The 17,770-nt window shown below is 36.4% G+C and overlaps 1 protein-coding gene across 3 annotated transcripts in view; it reads right to left on the reverse strand.

Annotated features, from left to right (window-relative positions):
• Positions 1–215: 215 nt before the first annotated feature.
• LOC114515640 (fibroblast growth factor receptor 4-like) overlaps positions 216–17,770 on the reverse strand; it is a 31,504-nt gene continuing 13,949 nt past the window's right edge. For all 3 annotated transcript variants that reach the window (XM_028534935.1, XM_028534936.1, XM_028534937.1), the window contains 12 exons: positions 17,523–17,702; positions 17,106–17,347; positions 16,785–16,896; positions 16,465–16,638; positions 16,257–16,373; positions 15,010–15,203; positions 14,482–14,604; positions 14,211–14,281; positions 13,776–13,816; positions 13,550–13,646; positions 13,326–13,425; positions 216–508 (listed from right to left, as the gene is read on the reverse strand). In XM_028534935.1, coding sequence (XP_028390736.1) covers positions 416–508; positions 13,326–13,425; positions 13,550–13,646; positions 13,776–13,816; positions 14,211–14,281; positions 14,482–14,604; positions 15,010–15,203; positions 16,257–16,373; positions 16,465–16,638; positions 16,785–16,896; positions 17,106–17,347; positions 17,523–17,702 — 1,544 coding nt within the window. In that variant the 3' untranslated portion in view covers positions 216–415. The remainder of the gene's footprint in view (positions 509–13,325; positions 13,426–13,549; positions 13,647–13,775; positions 13,817–14,210; positions 14,282–14,481; positions 14,605–15,009; positions 15,204–16,256; positions 16,374–16,464; positions 16,639–16,784; positions 16,897–17,105; positions 17,348–17,522; positions 17,703–17,770) is intronic.

The following is a 17,770-nucleotide window of genomic DNA, read 5'->3' on the forward strand; positions in this document are numbered from 1 at the left end:
TGAATATATTTGTAATAAATCTTACATAAATTATACGTATAAACGTGGTTGGGGTATGCGCGAAGATTTGCGCTTGTATAGAATTCGAGATATTCCAGACAACTTGATAACGGCAATTCGGTTATGTTATGCAAAATGAGTTATTTTAAAAAGACTTTTTTAATACTATTAAAGAAATGCGTAAGTCTCGTTCAATTATTTTCTGTAGAGCAAATATTCGAGAAAATTTTGGTATACATTGCGCATTCGAAAAAAGTCGTAGCTATATTTAACGAGGTGATTTAATTTGCAACTATTGCAACACTGTGGAAGGATTCTTGGAAACTTAAACAAAATGAACCATAAACAAAGACTGTATCCAAGGTTCCAGGCCATGTCTTTGTTGTAAATGTTATTAGGCTGTAGTGTCTCTTATTCATCCGTCTTTGTTTGATCCGTTGTTTCGTCCAATTGTATTTGTCAGTGAACCTTCGTCAGCTATTTCGTTAGCAATATTTATGTAGGATTTCTGAAACGGTGAGATTAAATTTTCATGTTATGCACCAGTCAGGCACATTGTGGGGAAATGCGAAATCATATATATGAAGTTCTAAAGTAATAATAAAAAAGAACTTTTAAACGAAGTGAAGACTAAATATATAATTACTCTGGCGTCAGCGATGGAGTTGAAAATTCGCCTCGGTTTTGTTTTGTTATTGTTTTTTTTTATTTTTAGTCGTTGGGCCGCCTGCGGCGCCAACGACTATAGGTTTCGGTATTGGTAGTTCACAAAATGACAAATTACGTCATTCAAATTACGTAATTTTTACGAAATAAAATTCAAAATGGCGACCATGTTATGAAACATACACAATTTATAGTTTTGTACGCACGCCAATTATAGCGTATTGTAATAAATTTTTGTTCAGTTGTGTTTTTTCTTTTGGGATTTAAGATTCCCCATAAAGTTATCACGACGTTTCACTGCCGTCTATGGAGCGTGTGGGTTTGTACACAATTTTCATTTTGGTCTTTTGGAACGTTTCACTAAGGGCGCTTATATATAACTTATAACTTATATATAAGCGCCCTGGTTTCACTGCCGTCTATAAAGCCTGTAGGTAGGTTTGTACATAATTTTCGTTTTGGTGTATCTTTTCTTTTTGTCACAAATAGATATGCCCAACGGCTACACGCTGGAAAGAGCGTCTTGTTTTATTATTTTTCGTCGTCGCAAGTCTGTAATGGCGCGAAATATATTAGTTATTTAAAATGTGTATGTGACCGTATTTATCTACGTTCCAGTCTTGTCTCCCAAGAGTTGTGGTGCACAGCTTTGGTAAATTTTCCGATGCGCGATTCCATTTCGCTCGCATGATACGGCAATTCCTTCAAGAGCAACAAATAAACCGTTCTTTTCATGCTTTTCGACTAAGTTTAGATTGAATTGGGGTAAGAATATAATTCATACATGTACATTCTGGTCATATTTTGATAATATCGCTGCTATTTCGCCGTTTAACAAGATGATGTGGTCGTGTATGGGCGCGTTGACACGTCGTAGTTGGCACAGGATTGTTAATATTATAATATAACTATATCAGCGCGAATCTCAAAGGCAAAGTGTAAGACAAAGCGAATATATCATGTGGTTTATTTACATTTTTGAACAATTGAACTTTTATACTTTTTATTGTACGATGTGCTTCTGAATTTCGCGATCAAACATTTAGGTTCGCAAGGCATTTAAATGCGAATATGAACGGTATTGTTTATGTTCAGAAGCTCTATATTGAAACTGGCACGAGCGCCGGAGTTAACGCCAAAACAGGCGTCTTGTTTTAAATTATAAACTAAAAGTATATTTTAAAGAGTAGCTTATACAATCACTAGAAATTTTACCGAAATCCATATTGCGGCAATAGTAGGGATATTGATGCTAGTCAATAGCAAGAAGTTTATAATAATTATCCAGAGAGCATTTTTAAAAATTCCAGTCCAATATCTAACACTATAAGTTAATTTACTTATTAATACAAATATTGATTACCCCTGAGTGATTTTTCTCAGCTTCTACAAATAACTACATGGGAAAATGCGTGAAGGCAAGAGTATTTGCTTGTTTATTACCCAAAATTGCCGCTACAATTAGAAATATTCAGGCGTGTAACTACGTAGAACGATAATAGATCGCTCAATATTCATGTCTTCAGTTCTGCCCGACGGATTTCCATTCTAAGGTATTGCACAATCGCAAAAGAAATTCGCTTGGCAGAACTGAATTATATGAATATTCACCTCCCATAGTTATCCACACGTGTCACATATTCTCAGCAGCTGTAACCCAAGATTTCTCAATTGAGAAGTGCAGGTCTAACCCAGTCCAAATGATCATTTAAATCATTCAATGGCAAGCTATGCGCAAAGGGCAAAGGTCAAATACATTTGATCCAATAAACGGTGCTTTTCTATTCGCATTTGTGTTTATGCTAATTCTATCATGTCATCAGTCCCTAATTCTATCATGTCATCACGAAGAAGTCCCATGAGAGATGCGCATGCGCATTGCTGGTCAGTGTAAAGCGTTTGCTGCAAAGTAAAACACGGAAAGTGAGTATTTTGAGAAAATCCTGAGTTTGTACTACCAATCCGATAGATTTATTCACCAGAAATCGCAAGGGAAGGCAGGTAAAAACAGTGTAAGCAAATTGTGTTGTGGATTTTAGGAAAATATAGGTTCCTATTCCGAAAAAATGAACGAAAATCAACAACAACCGCCTTCCGAGGTTGGCAGTCCCACGCGGGACAACCGAACAACAATAGAAGGTGAAAGATCGAATATAGATGATACTTTAGTAGAAATTAACAAAAATATGAGTACGATGGCCAGTATTCTTTCAAAAATTTACACCCAATGTGAATCAACTGGCCAAAACAACTCAAACAAGCCTCCACGAGGCAAGCCCCCGACGGGCAAAAAGAGAACCAATGTGGTCTCTGACGACTCCGATAGAGAAGGCCATTGGGAGTCAGAAATGTCGACTTCACAGTCGGAAAGAAAGCGACGACGTCGCACATACTCCGAGGATGAACTCAGTCTTTACGCTGGGGATAGCGCAGACGACCTGGCAAATCAACAGCGTCCATGCAGCCACAAGGCGCAGGAGATGATGGGGGCGGTAACGCCGACGGCGTATCCCAAATACTAGATGACTTAGCGAAGTCCTTTTGCGATGATACTCGCGAAAAAAGTCCAGATATACAGCCAAAGTTGGCTGAAATTATCACAAAACGTTGGGGCAAAAAACTGACCCCTGAAAAATTGAAAGGGTTGTTTGATAAAAATAACACACCGGGAAACTGCACCCATCGCTAATTTGCCAAAAAGTCAACCCGCAAATCTGGAACACACTAAGTCAGGCCACGAAAAAGTCTGATGTTCACTTGTATAATCTACAAGAAACAATCATTAAAGCAGTGTTTGCTTCCTTACAAACAACCAGTACCCTAGTCCTTAGCGATCTGGGTACAGACCACGCACAATTAATGGGGCAATCGATTAATTCCCTTGCTATGTTAGCACATGCTCATGCACAATTGACACAACTGAGGAAAAATCAAATCAGACCATCGCTGAAGGCAGAGTACTCAGCAATTTGCTCATTGGACGAAAACCAAGAGAGTAAGTTTTTGTTTGGGGATGACTTACCCAAAGTCCTTAAGGAAGCAAAAGAATCAAGCAACATCAGCTCAACTGTCAAACACCACACGAAAACATATAAAAGAACCTATTGGCAAGGGAGTGGTGCACATCACACCAAAAGTCAGAAGGATTTTCAGTGGAGGGGCCATCAAAAGGCCCCTCAAAACCAGGCAAACAAAAAGAAAAGATCATGGAAGCCACTTCCAGACAAGAAACAATATGCAAACTTATCTATTAACTTATGTTAACTATTCATGCAAAGTATTCAAAGCTGGCCAAGTGGCCAAACATATGGATGCCTGGGTAGGCATCACAAATGACAAAGAGATTTTAAAGAATCTTCAGAGTGTGGAGATAGATCTGATTGAGTTACCTAGCCAAACCAAAGCCCCAGTATCAAAGTTCCAACCTCATGAATTCCATCTAGTTGACGAAGCTGTTACTAAGCTAGTCGAAAAAGATGTTGTAAGAGAAGTAACCCCATCAACGGCGCAATATGTTTCAAAAATATTCTTAAGACCAAAAACAGATGGGACACATAGACTCATACTAAACCTAAAACAGTTCAATGAATCTGTTGTATATACACATTTCAAAATGGACTCAATACAAACAATCATAAGATTAGTTGAAAAAGACTGCTACATGGCTACTTTGGATTTAAAGGATGCATATTACTTCATCCCAGTAAAAAGAAATGACCAAAAATTTCTACAATTTGAATGGAAAGGAATAAAATACCAAATCACTTGTTTACCAAACGGTCTGTCAAGTGCACCCAGAACATTCACTAAAATATTGAAACCAGTTTTGGCTACTTTGCATAAAATGGGGCATATCTCAACAGTGCATATTGATGAATGTTATTTACAGGGAAAAACGTATGATCAATGCATAGTTAATTTGATTGATTCGGTCATATTGTTTGACTCTTTGGGGTTTGTTGTGCACCCAACAAAATCTGTCCTAACCCCTTCACAAGAAATAGAAACTCTAGGTTTCCTTATAAATTCGTTTGAAATGACAATCCGACTCTCTCCGAGTGCCAGACACTTCTTAAATCAGAAAAATCAAAACCTATCAGGGAAGTTGCCAAGGTAAATGGAAAAATTGTAGCAAGCTTTCCTTGGGTAATGTACGGACCTCTGTACTACCGGTATTTAGAAAGAGACAAAAGCCAAGCACTGAAGTCTTAGAAAGGAAATTTTGATGCACATATGGTTTTTCTCCAAAAGCAAAATCAGAATTAAACTGATGGGTGGCCAATGTAACTACAGCCTACCAGAGTCTTGAAAGGGAAGCTCCCCAAAGCACAATTTATACGGATGCTTCACTATCAGGATGGGGTGTAGAATTTCAAGGGAATGGGGACTGGGGAGAACTGGACAGAGGCAGAATCCAAAATGCACATAAATTATCTGGAAATGTTAGCAATTTATTTAGGTCTGAAGACCTTTTTATCTAAAAAAGTAAGATTGCATATCAGAATTATGTGCGATAATACAAGTGCCGTTAGTATCCTAAATCATATGGGAACTAGCCATTCACACCCATGCAATGAACTTACAAAATTAATCTGGGAATGGTGCATACATAGGAAAATATGGATAAGCACTGTGCATATCCCAGGCAAGAATAATATGGTAGCGAATATTGAATCACGTAGAGATAAAAAAGAGTCAGAATGGATGCTAAATAAAGCATCATTGTCCGATGCTTTGGAAAATCTCAAAGCAGCACCAAACATAGATTTATTTGCCTCTCGAATAAACAAACAATTCAACAGATCTGTCTCGTACCGCCCAGACCCTGATGCGGAGGCAGTAAATGCGTTCTCACTAAATTGGGAGAACCTAAACTTTTATGCTTTCCCACCTTTTAGTGTGACACCGGAAATACTAACAAAATTCAAAAGGACAAGGCAAAGGGAATAGCAGTAATACCAGATTGGCCGACCCAATGTTGGTACGCAAAGGCCTACAAACTAATGAAGCAAAAACCCGTCCACTTGAAGAGAAGCAAAACCATACTAATATTAGCTACCATCCCACCTCAACGAGATCCATCCAATATGGCAGAAACTAAATCTAATGGTGTGTCGATTATCCGGGAAAGCCTAGACAGATATGAATTATGAAAGACAGCAAAATATATTCTTGAAGCCTCATGGAGATCAGGTACAAGCACACAATATCAAACATACATGAGTAAATGGCAAGAATATTGCAAGGAACGTCGTTTAGATAGATTTGCACCTGGAATAGAGAATGCTGTTGAATTTTTAGTCTCATTATATACATCAGGACTGGGTATAATGCCATTAATACGGCGCGATCAGCGCTATCAACAATATTAATGATGGAAAATGGGATCAAATTCGGAGAACACCCCTTAGTATGCAGATATATCAAAGGAATATTCCAACTTAGACCAGCGTTACCAAAGTACACCCAGATGTGGGATGTGAATTTTGTATTAACTTATTTGAAGACATTCGCGGAAACAACGTCACTGTCAATAAAGGATCTCACAATTAAGCTCAATATATTACTTTTCCTTACCATTGGGCAGAGAGGACAAACAATTCACCTAATAAATGTAAACTACATACAAGAGCTACCGAATGGCTACAGGATTACAATCCAGGAAAAGTTAAAACAAACTAAACCAGGAAAACATCTAAAACCACTGGAGCTTTTGAACTTCCCAGAGGAGCCAAAACTTAGTGTAACCCTACTGTCCCTACATCTTAAGGAATACTTAAAGAGAACAAGTTCGTATAGAGGAGGTCATACCCAGTTACTATTAAGTTATGTTAAGCCTTTTAAACCGGCGACAAAAGAAACTCTATCCAGATGGGTAAAGAAAGTGTTAAGTTCAGCTGGAATAGATTTGGATAGCTATTCACCACACAGTACTCGTGCGGCATCAACGTCCAAATGCAGAGTTAAGGGGCTGCAATGCAGGAACAAATGCAGGAACATTTGCTAGATTTTATAACAAACCTATAGAAAGGAAGATAATAAACTTTAGCAAATCTTTGTTACAGATGTATTATTAATTAAAAGTCAAAATTGTTGTAATTGTTGATATTAAACGGGGAATTATTAAACCTGTGTGGTTCGCAGTACATGAAGTTAAAATCTCATGGGACTTCTTCGTGACAGGCACTGATGACATGATAGAATTGGAAAATTAAAGGAAACTTACCTGTAAGTTGAAGTTTGATTAGAATTCTATCTTGACATCAGTCCGGAACGAAGGAGTCACATGCCCACTGGCCAACCCACCCGGATCCTTCGTTCCTCCCTCATGCACTACTCACGTTAAAAACTGACCAGCAATGCGCATGCGCATCTCTCATGTGACTCTTTCGTTCCGGACTGATGACAAGATAGAATTCCAATCAAACTTCAACTTTCAGGTACGTTTCGTTTAATTTTCGAATTTGTTTACTCGTCGCGACTGCACATCGATAGAATTTTAGTTTTATTTTGATATACAGGGTGTATCAAAAAAAATGTCCCAAATGTAAAAATTCCGTTTTTCAGGATATTTTGCAGAATTTGGCAAATTTTTGTGTCCCTAGAAATAGTTAAGACTTATCTGGCATACCTAGGCCAAGTTTGGTTTTTCATTAACAAAATTATGTTACCGGGGGGGTGGTTCCTTTCCACTGATATTGAGAGGGCTTGCGCGCGAAAATGTGAAGCTGAAATTGAGATATTATTTAGCGGTCTAAAAGTAGGAAAGCTTTTTAACAAACTGTCAAAGTTTCAGGAAAAATAATGCATACTGGGAGCAACGCGCGACCCCTAAAGGTGACAAATATTTCATTGCGCGCATTGGATTAAATGCATCGTTGATTTTAGCGTGACCGATCTCATACAAGGTGGGCAAATGAATAAATTAAAGCGAGAAACTGAACACAAAAACAAAGCGATTTATTCGTGATGTTAATCCTCAGCAAGTCCACCATTTCATTCTAAGCAAACTGCGGCTTGTCTGAGCATACGGAACACTGAACAGCGTCTCCATTCGCCTAGATTTGCCGGTGGTAGCGTAGGCGATTTGCAAGAAAGAATTTCGAACGAAATGGATAATTTGAGGCAGGACAGACTAATGTGGTTCGCCGTTCAGTGTTTACCATACTCAGACGAGCCGCAGTTTGCTTAGAAAGAAATAGTAGAAATGTTGAGGATTAACATCAAGAATAAAAATCTTGTTTATTAAATCGCTTCGTCTTCTTGTTCGGTTTCTCGCTTAAATTTATTCATTTGCCCAGCCTTGCATGAGATCGGTCACGCTAAAATCAACCATGCATTTAATCCACTGCGCGCAATGAAATATTTGTCACTTTTAGGGGTCGCGCGTTGCTCCCAGTTTGCATTATTTTTCCTGAAACTTTGACAGTTTATTAAAAAGCTTTCCTACTTTTAGACAGCTAAATAATATCTCAATTTCAGCTTCACTTTTTCGCGCGCAAGCCCTCTCAATATCAGTGGAAAGGAACCACCCCCCCGGTAACATAATTTTGTTAATGAAAAACCAAACTTGGCCTAGGTATACCAGATAAGTCTTAACTATCTCTAGCAACACAAAAAATTGCAAAATTCTGCAAAATATCCTGAAAAACGGAAATTTTACATTTGGGACATTTTTTTTGATACACCCTGTATTTCGACATTTAAAATATGAACCATCAAAACGTCAAAAAAAAGTATTACGGATGCTCAAAGAATCGTTCTGGAGCGATTATATGGTAATGGAATGGTTGGAACTGGTCATTTATATGACAACAAAGTCGATCAAGCTACGCAAGAAACGGGCCTGACGAAAACGCAAGTTAAGGTAAACCCAGATTATCTGTAGATTAGATGTGCATCTTAAAGAATTAACCAGAGTGTCTTTTTCAATAGATATATTAAAGTGTGACAAATAAACATGCATAAACAGTGTTTATTTAAAAAGTTGTTTGAATTGTTTAATAACTATAAATAAGATTTTATGCTTGTACTTCAAAATTGTGTTGTTGTGCTCCTTCTAATTACTGTATACTATATTAATATATATTGGTTACAATTTTATATAAGTACTACACTGTATATTGCTTATTCCTAGAAATGGATTGGTAACCAAAAAAGGAAACAACCTTCAAACAGCCAAACTTTTGATGAAACATCTACATTATTGAACAGGGCCAAAAACCTTATAAAAGGACCACTTTCATACAATATGTTTTGCAGTGAGTTTTTCAAGTCTGGTTAGTGAAATTGTCTTTATTTAATTTTTGAAATTAACAGTAATTATTGCAGGGAGCTAGGTCAGGCATTAACAATCAAATTATATTTTAATGTGGTATCTTCTAAACCTAATTTTTGCACTGTCATGTGTTTTCACTTGCCCTATAATAAGGCTTCAATAGAGGAGGAAGTCTTCATAATTATATTCAATACATTGAAATGGTAATTGAGTTGGAAAGATTACAAAACAAGGGTTGAATGTCTAAATGTTATTTAGTAGCTAATATGTTGCTCAAATTTCTAAAATGAAAAAACAATTGAACTAAATATTAGGCAAAATGTATAGTCATCATATTGAGTTTTCTCTTATTGGATGAGATAAAAGAACAGTTCTTCAAAAATGTTGGTTGAAGTCGTTTTTTAAAATAGTTTTTATATCTGTGTTAATTTAGATGAGTGTAAAGGCTTGTCTAATACTGAAAGGAATAAACTAGCTGCAGAAAAGTGGAATTTGCAAAATGAGGATGAAAAAAAGAAATATGGTGAAAGTGCTAAAGCCCTTAGCTCAGTTGATATAACAGTGTTGGATGATGAGCAAAAGAGAAAGCTTATTGAAAGACACTGCAAAAAGCTACTCGAGGAAGTATACATGGCGGAAACCTTTATTTGGTTTGGCACTTGTAATATTGTTACATTAGAATAGTTGAGGACTAGGTCTCCCATCCCTTTATTTTTCTATCATTTATCTTGGTTTCTAGAATTTTCTATGTTAATAGCAGGTAAGCTTGGCTACTGTCGATCTGGCTAAATGAGAATAACACAGGTTAATGTAGGGTTACGGGACAAGAAATAAGAGCACCTGGCTTTCTAAGGCCCCTAACAGAGATTAGTATTTCCCTTAGTTTAGTGCCAAAATAGATAAAGAAACATATACATCATAATGGTATGAGAAATAGCATGATTAGTAACAAAAAAGGCCCACACTACCAAACTAGCCAGTGCAATAGTTAAACTGTAAGTTGAACAAAAATTAAACAGGGCAATCATTATGTGATCATTAGATGTGTGTTTATCCATAGATCAGGATGCTGGAGGATTTGGGCTTTCAGATTTCATCTTTGATGAGCAACAATGTAGGCACAGTTTTCCAACTGGGATCAAATGAAGGAAATCATTTTTTATCTTGCAACCCCGATATTGGCATAAAATTTCGTGAGTATTTTGGTAAGTTCTCTACAGGCCACTGGTAAATAATTTTATTTAACACTTGTGACAATTTTAGAGGAATTCTATGTTTATAACTAAAGTACCATTATCATGACCTTAGGTAGTTCTGTTAAGAAGTACCGCAGAAATGATGTGCACGATCTCTTTAACAAGAAATACAGTACGTCTTCTTTTGTCAGAAAATTGTTCACAACTGCTAATGTGTTTTTAAACTTTGAAGGGCTGCAAATAACTTAACAATCACAGCTGGTTGTATAGGTTGCGTAAATAAATCGTAGGTTAAAAGGTTAACTATCTTATTATACGACCAGCCCTGAAGAATCTATTACAGTACAACTAAACTTTGATGAATACGTATACTTCACCCGATGATCAGTGGTTTGCACAATTATTAGCAATACACTATAATGATTCATGAGATGATTCATGAGATGATTCATGAGAGCTAGACTGGATAACCGAAAAGTATATTGTACATGTTTACAACATCAGAATTATTTCTAAATTTAAGGTGAAGCGGTTGCAAAGAGCTGCCGGGTGCCGTACTCGAAATGTGGAGTTGTTGGTCTCCCTGAAGATATTTCTTTTAAGAAACCATTTAACTATGGTTCCTTGCAACTAAAGAAAATCATGGAGGCTGCAGACAAAATGAGATTCGTCATTAAAGATCCACCTCTCAACGAACCGTTGAATGTTTACCCGACTGCAGTTTCTGGTAACAATGGTGATTTACAAGGAACTGTAAACGTTGTGAAACATTTACTAGTAAAAATTACTGGGGAAGATGCTGCGCAAAGGGTGCTGGCCGATTCTGAGAAGCGAATTATGGAGGAGGAGATTGAGGTGGTTGATTTGTATTTAAGTGATGAAGAGAAGGCAAACTTATATGGTTTGTGTGAGGTTATTTTTCACCTGATGCATGGTTAGTAGTTGGACATAACATGAAACATTCAAGACAGGTTGAAAACATAGTTTTGCCTGCATGTACACACGACTGCAGAGGAAAGATTTTGGCTGTTTCGTACGAATGATAAGCCATTGCGTATAGCCAAGTGTGTATCCTCGGCCAAAATACGGGGTCAGTGGTTGGATCTTGTAGGTGATGACACATACACATTCTTGCATAATGACATTATTACGGGTAAGAACCTTATTCGTTCTGCTCATGGACCATTATATTTTTCAATAGGGGAAGCAGCTACTGAAAATTTTAAGTTACCAAAACAATTTCGATTTGCGATCGAAGTAGTTTTAGGTAAACTACGTAATGAAAATACTTGCGAATGGACATGATGAATTTTTTATCAGGGTTAATTATTATAGTCAATTTGTTCCAGGGCCGTTGCTACTGCTTAATTGGGGGGGGGGAGATATAATCATGTATAGTATTCATGATCAGTTTGGCATAAGACGAATGATATGAATACACATGCACCCCTCCCCCCACAATAAGGCTCCTAACTCCGGCTCTGGTTGGTTCATCGTAGACTCATGTATTTCATAGACTCCAGTTTAAATATTTTCTCAAAATATATCATGTGTTTCAGTCATTTATCACGATAAATACCGAATAAAAATGCAGTATTTATTAAATGCAATACATATAAAAATGCAAAAATTAAATATCGGAAGGTTTCAGGTTACAAATTTATATCGATATATTTAAACATATTATTTTCCACATTTCGGTTTTGTGCTAGAGTAATATTTGTCACACACGGTGCATAAGAAAAAATCAAAGCACATGTGTGCATGAATCGCCCAGTTACTGCATTTCTTGCAGACAAACCTTCCCTTTAAAGAGGGTTTTCTGCAGAAAATAAAAAAGGCTGTGTCTAGTTCCGGACACGCCATGCATAGATCCACAGTCTTCTGACGTTTGTTTAGAAGAGATCTTAATCGCTGAAAGTAGCTGTTTAACGGCCTTCTGTGGTAATTTAAGGTTTTTAGAAAATCTAATGGCACTTTGCCAAACACATCTTTGCATAGTTTGGTTTTGTCATAGTCTTCCAATGATTGATTTTCTCGTATAAAAGATAGTAAATATCCAAGTTTGAACGAGTAAGTATTGTGGATCAAAAATCTTAGAGAATGAGCACACTATTCCCCAATGAAATTATTCGATGATTCAAGCGAAACCAATTGGTCGGAAGAATTCTGATTCATTTGGTCCTCAGATGCTGTTGCAAAGGAACAAGCAAGGAGCATTGTACCAATATGAATACGAAAGTTGCAATTTTCACTGGCAAATCTGATCTGACCTTCGAGGGAAATTTCTTCTGAACTTATTTTTTCTCATCATATAAGGGTCCACAAACAAACAACTTCGCGTAATAAGTAATACGGAGTGTGAACATTGATAAAAAATGTAGAACTATATCCTTATAGAAATTACAGTCTTGTTTACCTTGAAATTAATGTCTCGAACTGATAGCAAATTATCCCTGAATAACTGAGTGATCTAGAACAGACGCTTTAGAATGGCCAAAAATGACTATAGAATAACTATAGAATGGCCATAAATGTCAAATAACTAAAAAACATCTCGGGAATCCGAGAAATGCCTTTTGGCTTTTTTTTCACAACACAAGAGCAAAGTAATACTCTACGCGCATATCAGGTTTTAAAAAGATTTCCAAATATGTCATATTACTGTCTTAAATTTCACTTTGTAACATCTTAATTGCGATTCTTCAAATGAAATTTGACACAGACTTTATTTACGTTTTTTAATTCTAAAGACAGGGGTCAGTTTCACCCATATGGTATATTGATGTGACATCTTCACAACATGTTTAGGAAGTTAACCCTCCAATTATGTGACACGGGTGAATTATCGTTCTAATTATGCCATTGAAAGTATGAGTGTTGATGGTGATTACATTCACACGATCGCGTTTAAATTAGAGAATTTTCATTATACACTGATGAACACAAATTTACTTCATAAATATGCTAGAATAGCGACATATTGATTCTTATGACGATCTCAGGCAAAGTCTCAAGAATCAATACAATTTACTCACATGTCAACTTTAATAAAATGTTAATTTGTAAGGGATTTGCGCTCTGTAATTACGCGACATGAACTGGTTGATATTCATTTTTTGCTAAGAACATAAATTTGAAATTTTTGCACATTATCTGCTATGGAGGGATTTATAAAATTGTACCTCATTATCCAGCAACATGTTTTTAAGCAATTCATGTATTTCCTCAAATGTTGGTCTCTCTGAAGCCTCAACCTTCCAACAGTTTGACATTATTTCGTACCTAATAAAAAGCAACCGGAAGTAAAAATCAAGATTGTCATAGTTTGCAAGTAAGATAAATACGAGATTAGCCGAACGTGCAACTTTTAGAAAAGAAACAAGAAACAAGGTAATGTTGCCCTTACACTTCATCAGAACAATGTTGCGGCTGTGACATGCGACAACCAGACCCCACATGATTAACAATATTGTAAGGGGAAATGTTTTTGTAAGGCTCCTCTCCTATGAAATTTTGAAAAACATGTCAGATATTTGAACAATAAAAAGAGAACATGTGCAAACGTTTGGATGCATGTGAAATTTAACTTTGTTGTTACACGTGCGCGCACACTGGACATAGAACGCGAGTACCTAGTGTTGTGATTTCATAAAGAAGTACGCCAAAACTCCACCTATTAAAATAAGAACACAAATCATGAGTTTCTCTATAATTATGAAACCTATTAAAGACGAAAGAGAGAGAAGTTCTCGAACAGATTTTGAGCAAAAATCTTATATTTTGAGAATTATTGGTTTTGAAAGAATTCTTACAACAGGATTCTGTCGCAACTTCTATAAAGATTTGGTTTTTTAAAGCTGATGCATATTTGTCATACCATTTATTATACTATCCTGAGCAGGATTGTATAGCCATCTTGTGAATACTGTATTTGATTATAGAGTTAGCTTGGATAATTCAAATTATTTGCAACAATTTGTTTCGGAGAATCGGTGAATGTAAGATATTCTGATAAAAAGGCGGAAATATATGAACATTAATTGCCCTTTTGCAGACTTGCAACTTACACGTCACTAGCAGTTGTAAAACGACCATGAAGGAGACTTTCCAAGGCCATCCATTTTACGGGAAGCAAATTCTACAACGAAAAGTACGTGTTTTCCAATATTAAAGGGTACTTCACAAGGAAGGAAATGGCACACGATTTGTTTTTATGAAAATCTGTGGAAGTCTCTTATACGAATTTTGTAGACTCTTTGCTAAATCACCTCTCTTAAAAGTAGAATTGCATTGGAAGTTGCAAGAAAAATTGCACGGTGTCACAGGGCCATAAGTCACCTGATTGTTTCTTATGTATTCCTCAGCGCCACCAACATCTCTTGCCAAACCAAAATCAGAAACTTTTGCCAAGTTATCGTCACCAATAAGAATATTTCTTGCGGCCAAATCACGATGAGCAAACTATTAAAATATATAAGAAATACATTAAAAACTCTGACAAAGTCACGACCACTTTCGAAATGCAGTATAACCAAATGAATACCTTCCTTGCACCCAAAGATAGCGACATTTTAAAAACACGGACGTCACGCGTACATTTTTTAACGCTACATTCTTGCGTCGACAGCAGTCGGTGATTTGAAAAGTAAAACGGCATTGGACATGCAGGATTTCACGTTCCTGCATGATTTCAAACAAGAACGACTCTCGTCATCTTAAACAAACGGCTCAAATTACTTCCAGTCAGCGTTTGTATGTGAATAAAAAACGTCGCTCTCTCAAGCTAACCATCATTTTCCTGTCAAAATTGTGGTGCCTAAATGGCAAGCGATCTGAAACTTGGTCAGTTTTAATTTGTGTAGCTACCTTCTGGGAAGAAAGATGAATCATTCCACTTGAAATATCTGCAGCAAATTTTAGCAATTGACGATGATTTAAGGTCGACGCCAAGTTAAGATACGTAAATGGAAGGTGTTCTTCTTTGCGTTCAATTCGACTGTTGATCAGTAAACTTCGTAGACTTCCACCAGGGCAAAATTCCGTAATTACATGAAGCTTTCCTGAAAAAAAATCATTAAACATTTATCACATGCCTTGCCTAATAACACCTTTGTCAAACAAGATTCTTGATTACTGGTCCTTTTGAACCCGCAAAAGACTGCGTAACTTTATTTGGCAACGTATATAATGAGAATGCATGTAATTTGTTTGTATGTTTCCTTTGGAAATTGACAAAATTGAAATTTTTTTAAAATATTGAAAAAGCAGCATTTATTAATGCTTATAGGCTTCAAACTTAGCGAGAAAAAATATTGATAAATACTAGGCAAAATAAAGAATATTATGTCTTGCACAAAGGATCTGAATTTTGCGCACAGCAAAAACCAATCGTCTCAATTGATAACCTTGTGTGTTCTTTAAACCTTAAATTATAGCCGTTTGACATCCGTCAGATGTGCATAATGATGAGATGACAATACGTTGCAAATTCAGAAGCAAAATTGAGCGTTCAAAGTTATTCGATAGTTTTCTCTATGATCGCAATACTAAAATGGACAATTGTGAACAAGTGATGAGATGAAGCTTCACAAACACCAATTTCTACGGTTGTTAATCCCTTATTCAAAAGCCATGTGCTATTTCCAATTCATTTCATAAAAACCTTACCGACAAAGGCTCTTTGATCAAAACGTCATTTTTACTTCATATTTTAGGCAGTTGTTATACCACATTACGACAATTGATGCATATGTGTATTTCATATTGTAATAAGTGTACAGCGTTTTAAAAAAGTACCATTCAACCGAAAAGTTATTTCTAAAAACGGTATTTTTGTGGAACAAACAGTATAAACACTCGGCCATGGTATAGAACATGCATCAAACTATTATTCGTGAAGTTCTTTTCCATTCATCCTATTATAATGGCAATTTTTAGCGCAAAAGAGAAATTTGTGGATGTATTTAGCTACCTATATAGTTTTTATGCATCATTCGCTAAATAGCCGAATTCCCAAATTTCGTATGTTATTCAGTCGCAAGTTAATTCTAGGACTCAGCAAATCGCGCTTTTAATTAATTGAAGCTATGCATTGTTTTTTTCTAATTGCTTACCTTCTATTGTACAGCCACCAATTAATTTTATGACATTAGGATGAGGAATTTTGTTCACTTCCTTCAGTATTGTTAGTTCCGTCATCAAGTCTTCGAGATCAGTCTCACTGGCACCATCTAAAATAGCCGAAAGTCAACCGTTAAATTTGTTTGCCACCGAATCAGGTATTCAAAAAGTCATTCATATCATGGAAACAAGATTCTTTACTTTTTAACGCTTTTACAGCAACAATCTCAGGATCTCCTTTGTCAATTGTTAATAATCCTTGTTTAACAATTCCAAATTGCCCTCCTCCTAGTTTTTTGTCCAGCAACTTGAGTTTATCTGGTGCGATCTCCCAAGATTCAAGTAAAACAATATATGAAATGCTCTCCTCCACATCTAAAAGTATATCGAATCAATGATTTAATTTTGATGATGAAATTAGTTTACATCCAACAAAAAGTTGTATAGATTTTTTTGAAAAAGAAGCAATTGAAATAAGTTAAATAATTTGAATGCATCTCGCGGGAATCACATTCACTCACCTTGCTTCTCAGGCAGTGCGTCAGCATTGTTACTGTACGATTGCCGTTCTGTGACCATACTATCTCTGTTGTTTGGATTGTCGACACGATTAAGATGCCAAGAGTGAAATTTCTGCAACATAGATCGGATATAATGCATTCATCAAGGTTAATTCGGTGAGGTGCGCTGAGGTATGTGAATATATTTTGAAAATTTATATTTCGCTTAACTAAACAAGCATAAGATAATTACAGTATAGCGTTGCAAGCTTAAAATATTTACACCAACTGCTTGCCATATGGCCGGAGCAACGAGTCATGTCAATAATCTTGTGTAAATACCTCGATTGACTTGCTGCGCTCTCTCTGCAAGTCTCTTTTTCGTAGTTGATACAAGACCAGCAGGGCAAATATCACGACTAGTAGTGCCGCAATTGTACCACCTGCGATAGCCCCAGCGTTAGAACTTTGAGATTCAGATCGTCCAGCTGGAGCGGCAATTTCTGCCGATACAGAAGCAGAGCTGTTTCCAATGCCTACATCATTAACTGCCTGGAGTTTAATTGAGTACGCACCAATTTCATCTAAATTTCGAAACAACAACTTTAACGTATTACCTAATAAAGGTGCCCTTTTTTGGAGGAAAGCATCTGGGGATTTGGCTTGAATTACCCAAATATCTAAATTGCTAATCGTTAAAATAGGCTAATACCAAAAAGCGAAGCATACCATGGTTTGGCAAAAAAATGCCATACTCACCTAAATTTCTTATTACATATTGTGTTGAGGTGACGTTAATTTTCGAATACTCTTCAGAGCTCCTTTTCCAAGACAGTACATAATGTCTAAATTTGCCATTTAGGTATTCAGGTCGCATCCATGATATGTAAAGAGAATTTCCTTCGACATTTACCACTACGTTTCGAGGTATGCCAGGATCTGAAATATAAAAAGATATGTATCTAACCAACACGAATAGAGTGAGACCCATATAGTATGGAGCTAAG

The sequence above is a fragment of the Dendronephthya gigantea genome, unplaced genomic scaffold (assembly GCF_004324835.1).
Source record: "Dendronephthya gigantea isolate DGI-Jeju-01 unplaced genomic scaffold, DenGig_1.0 000004F, whole genome shotgun sequence".
In the NCBI taxonomy this organism is placed as follows: Eukaryota; Metazoa; Cnidaria; class Anthozoa; order Malacalcyonacea; family Nephtheidae; genus Dendronephthya; species Dendronephthya gigantea.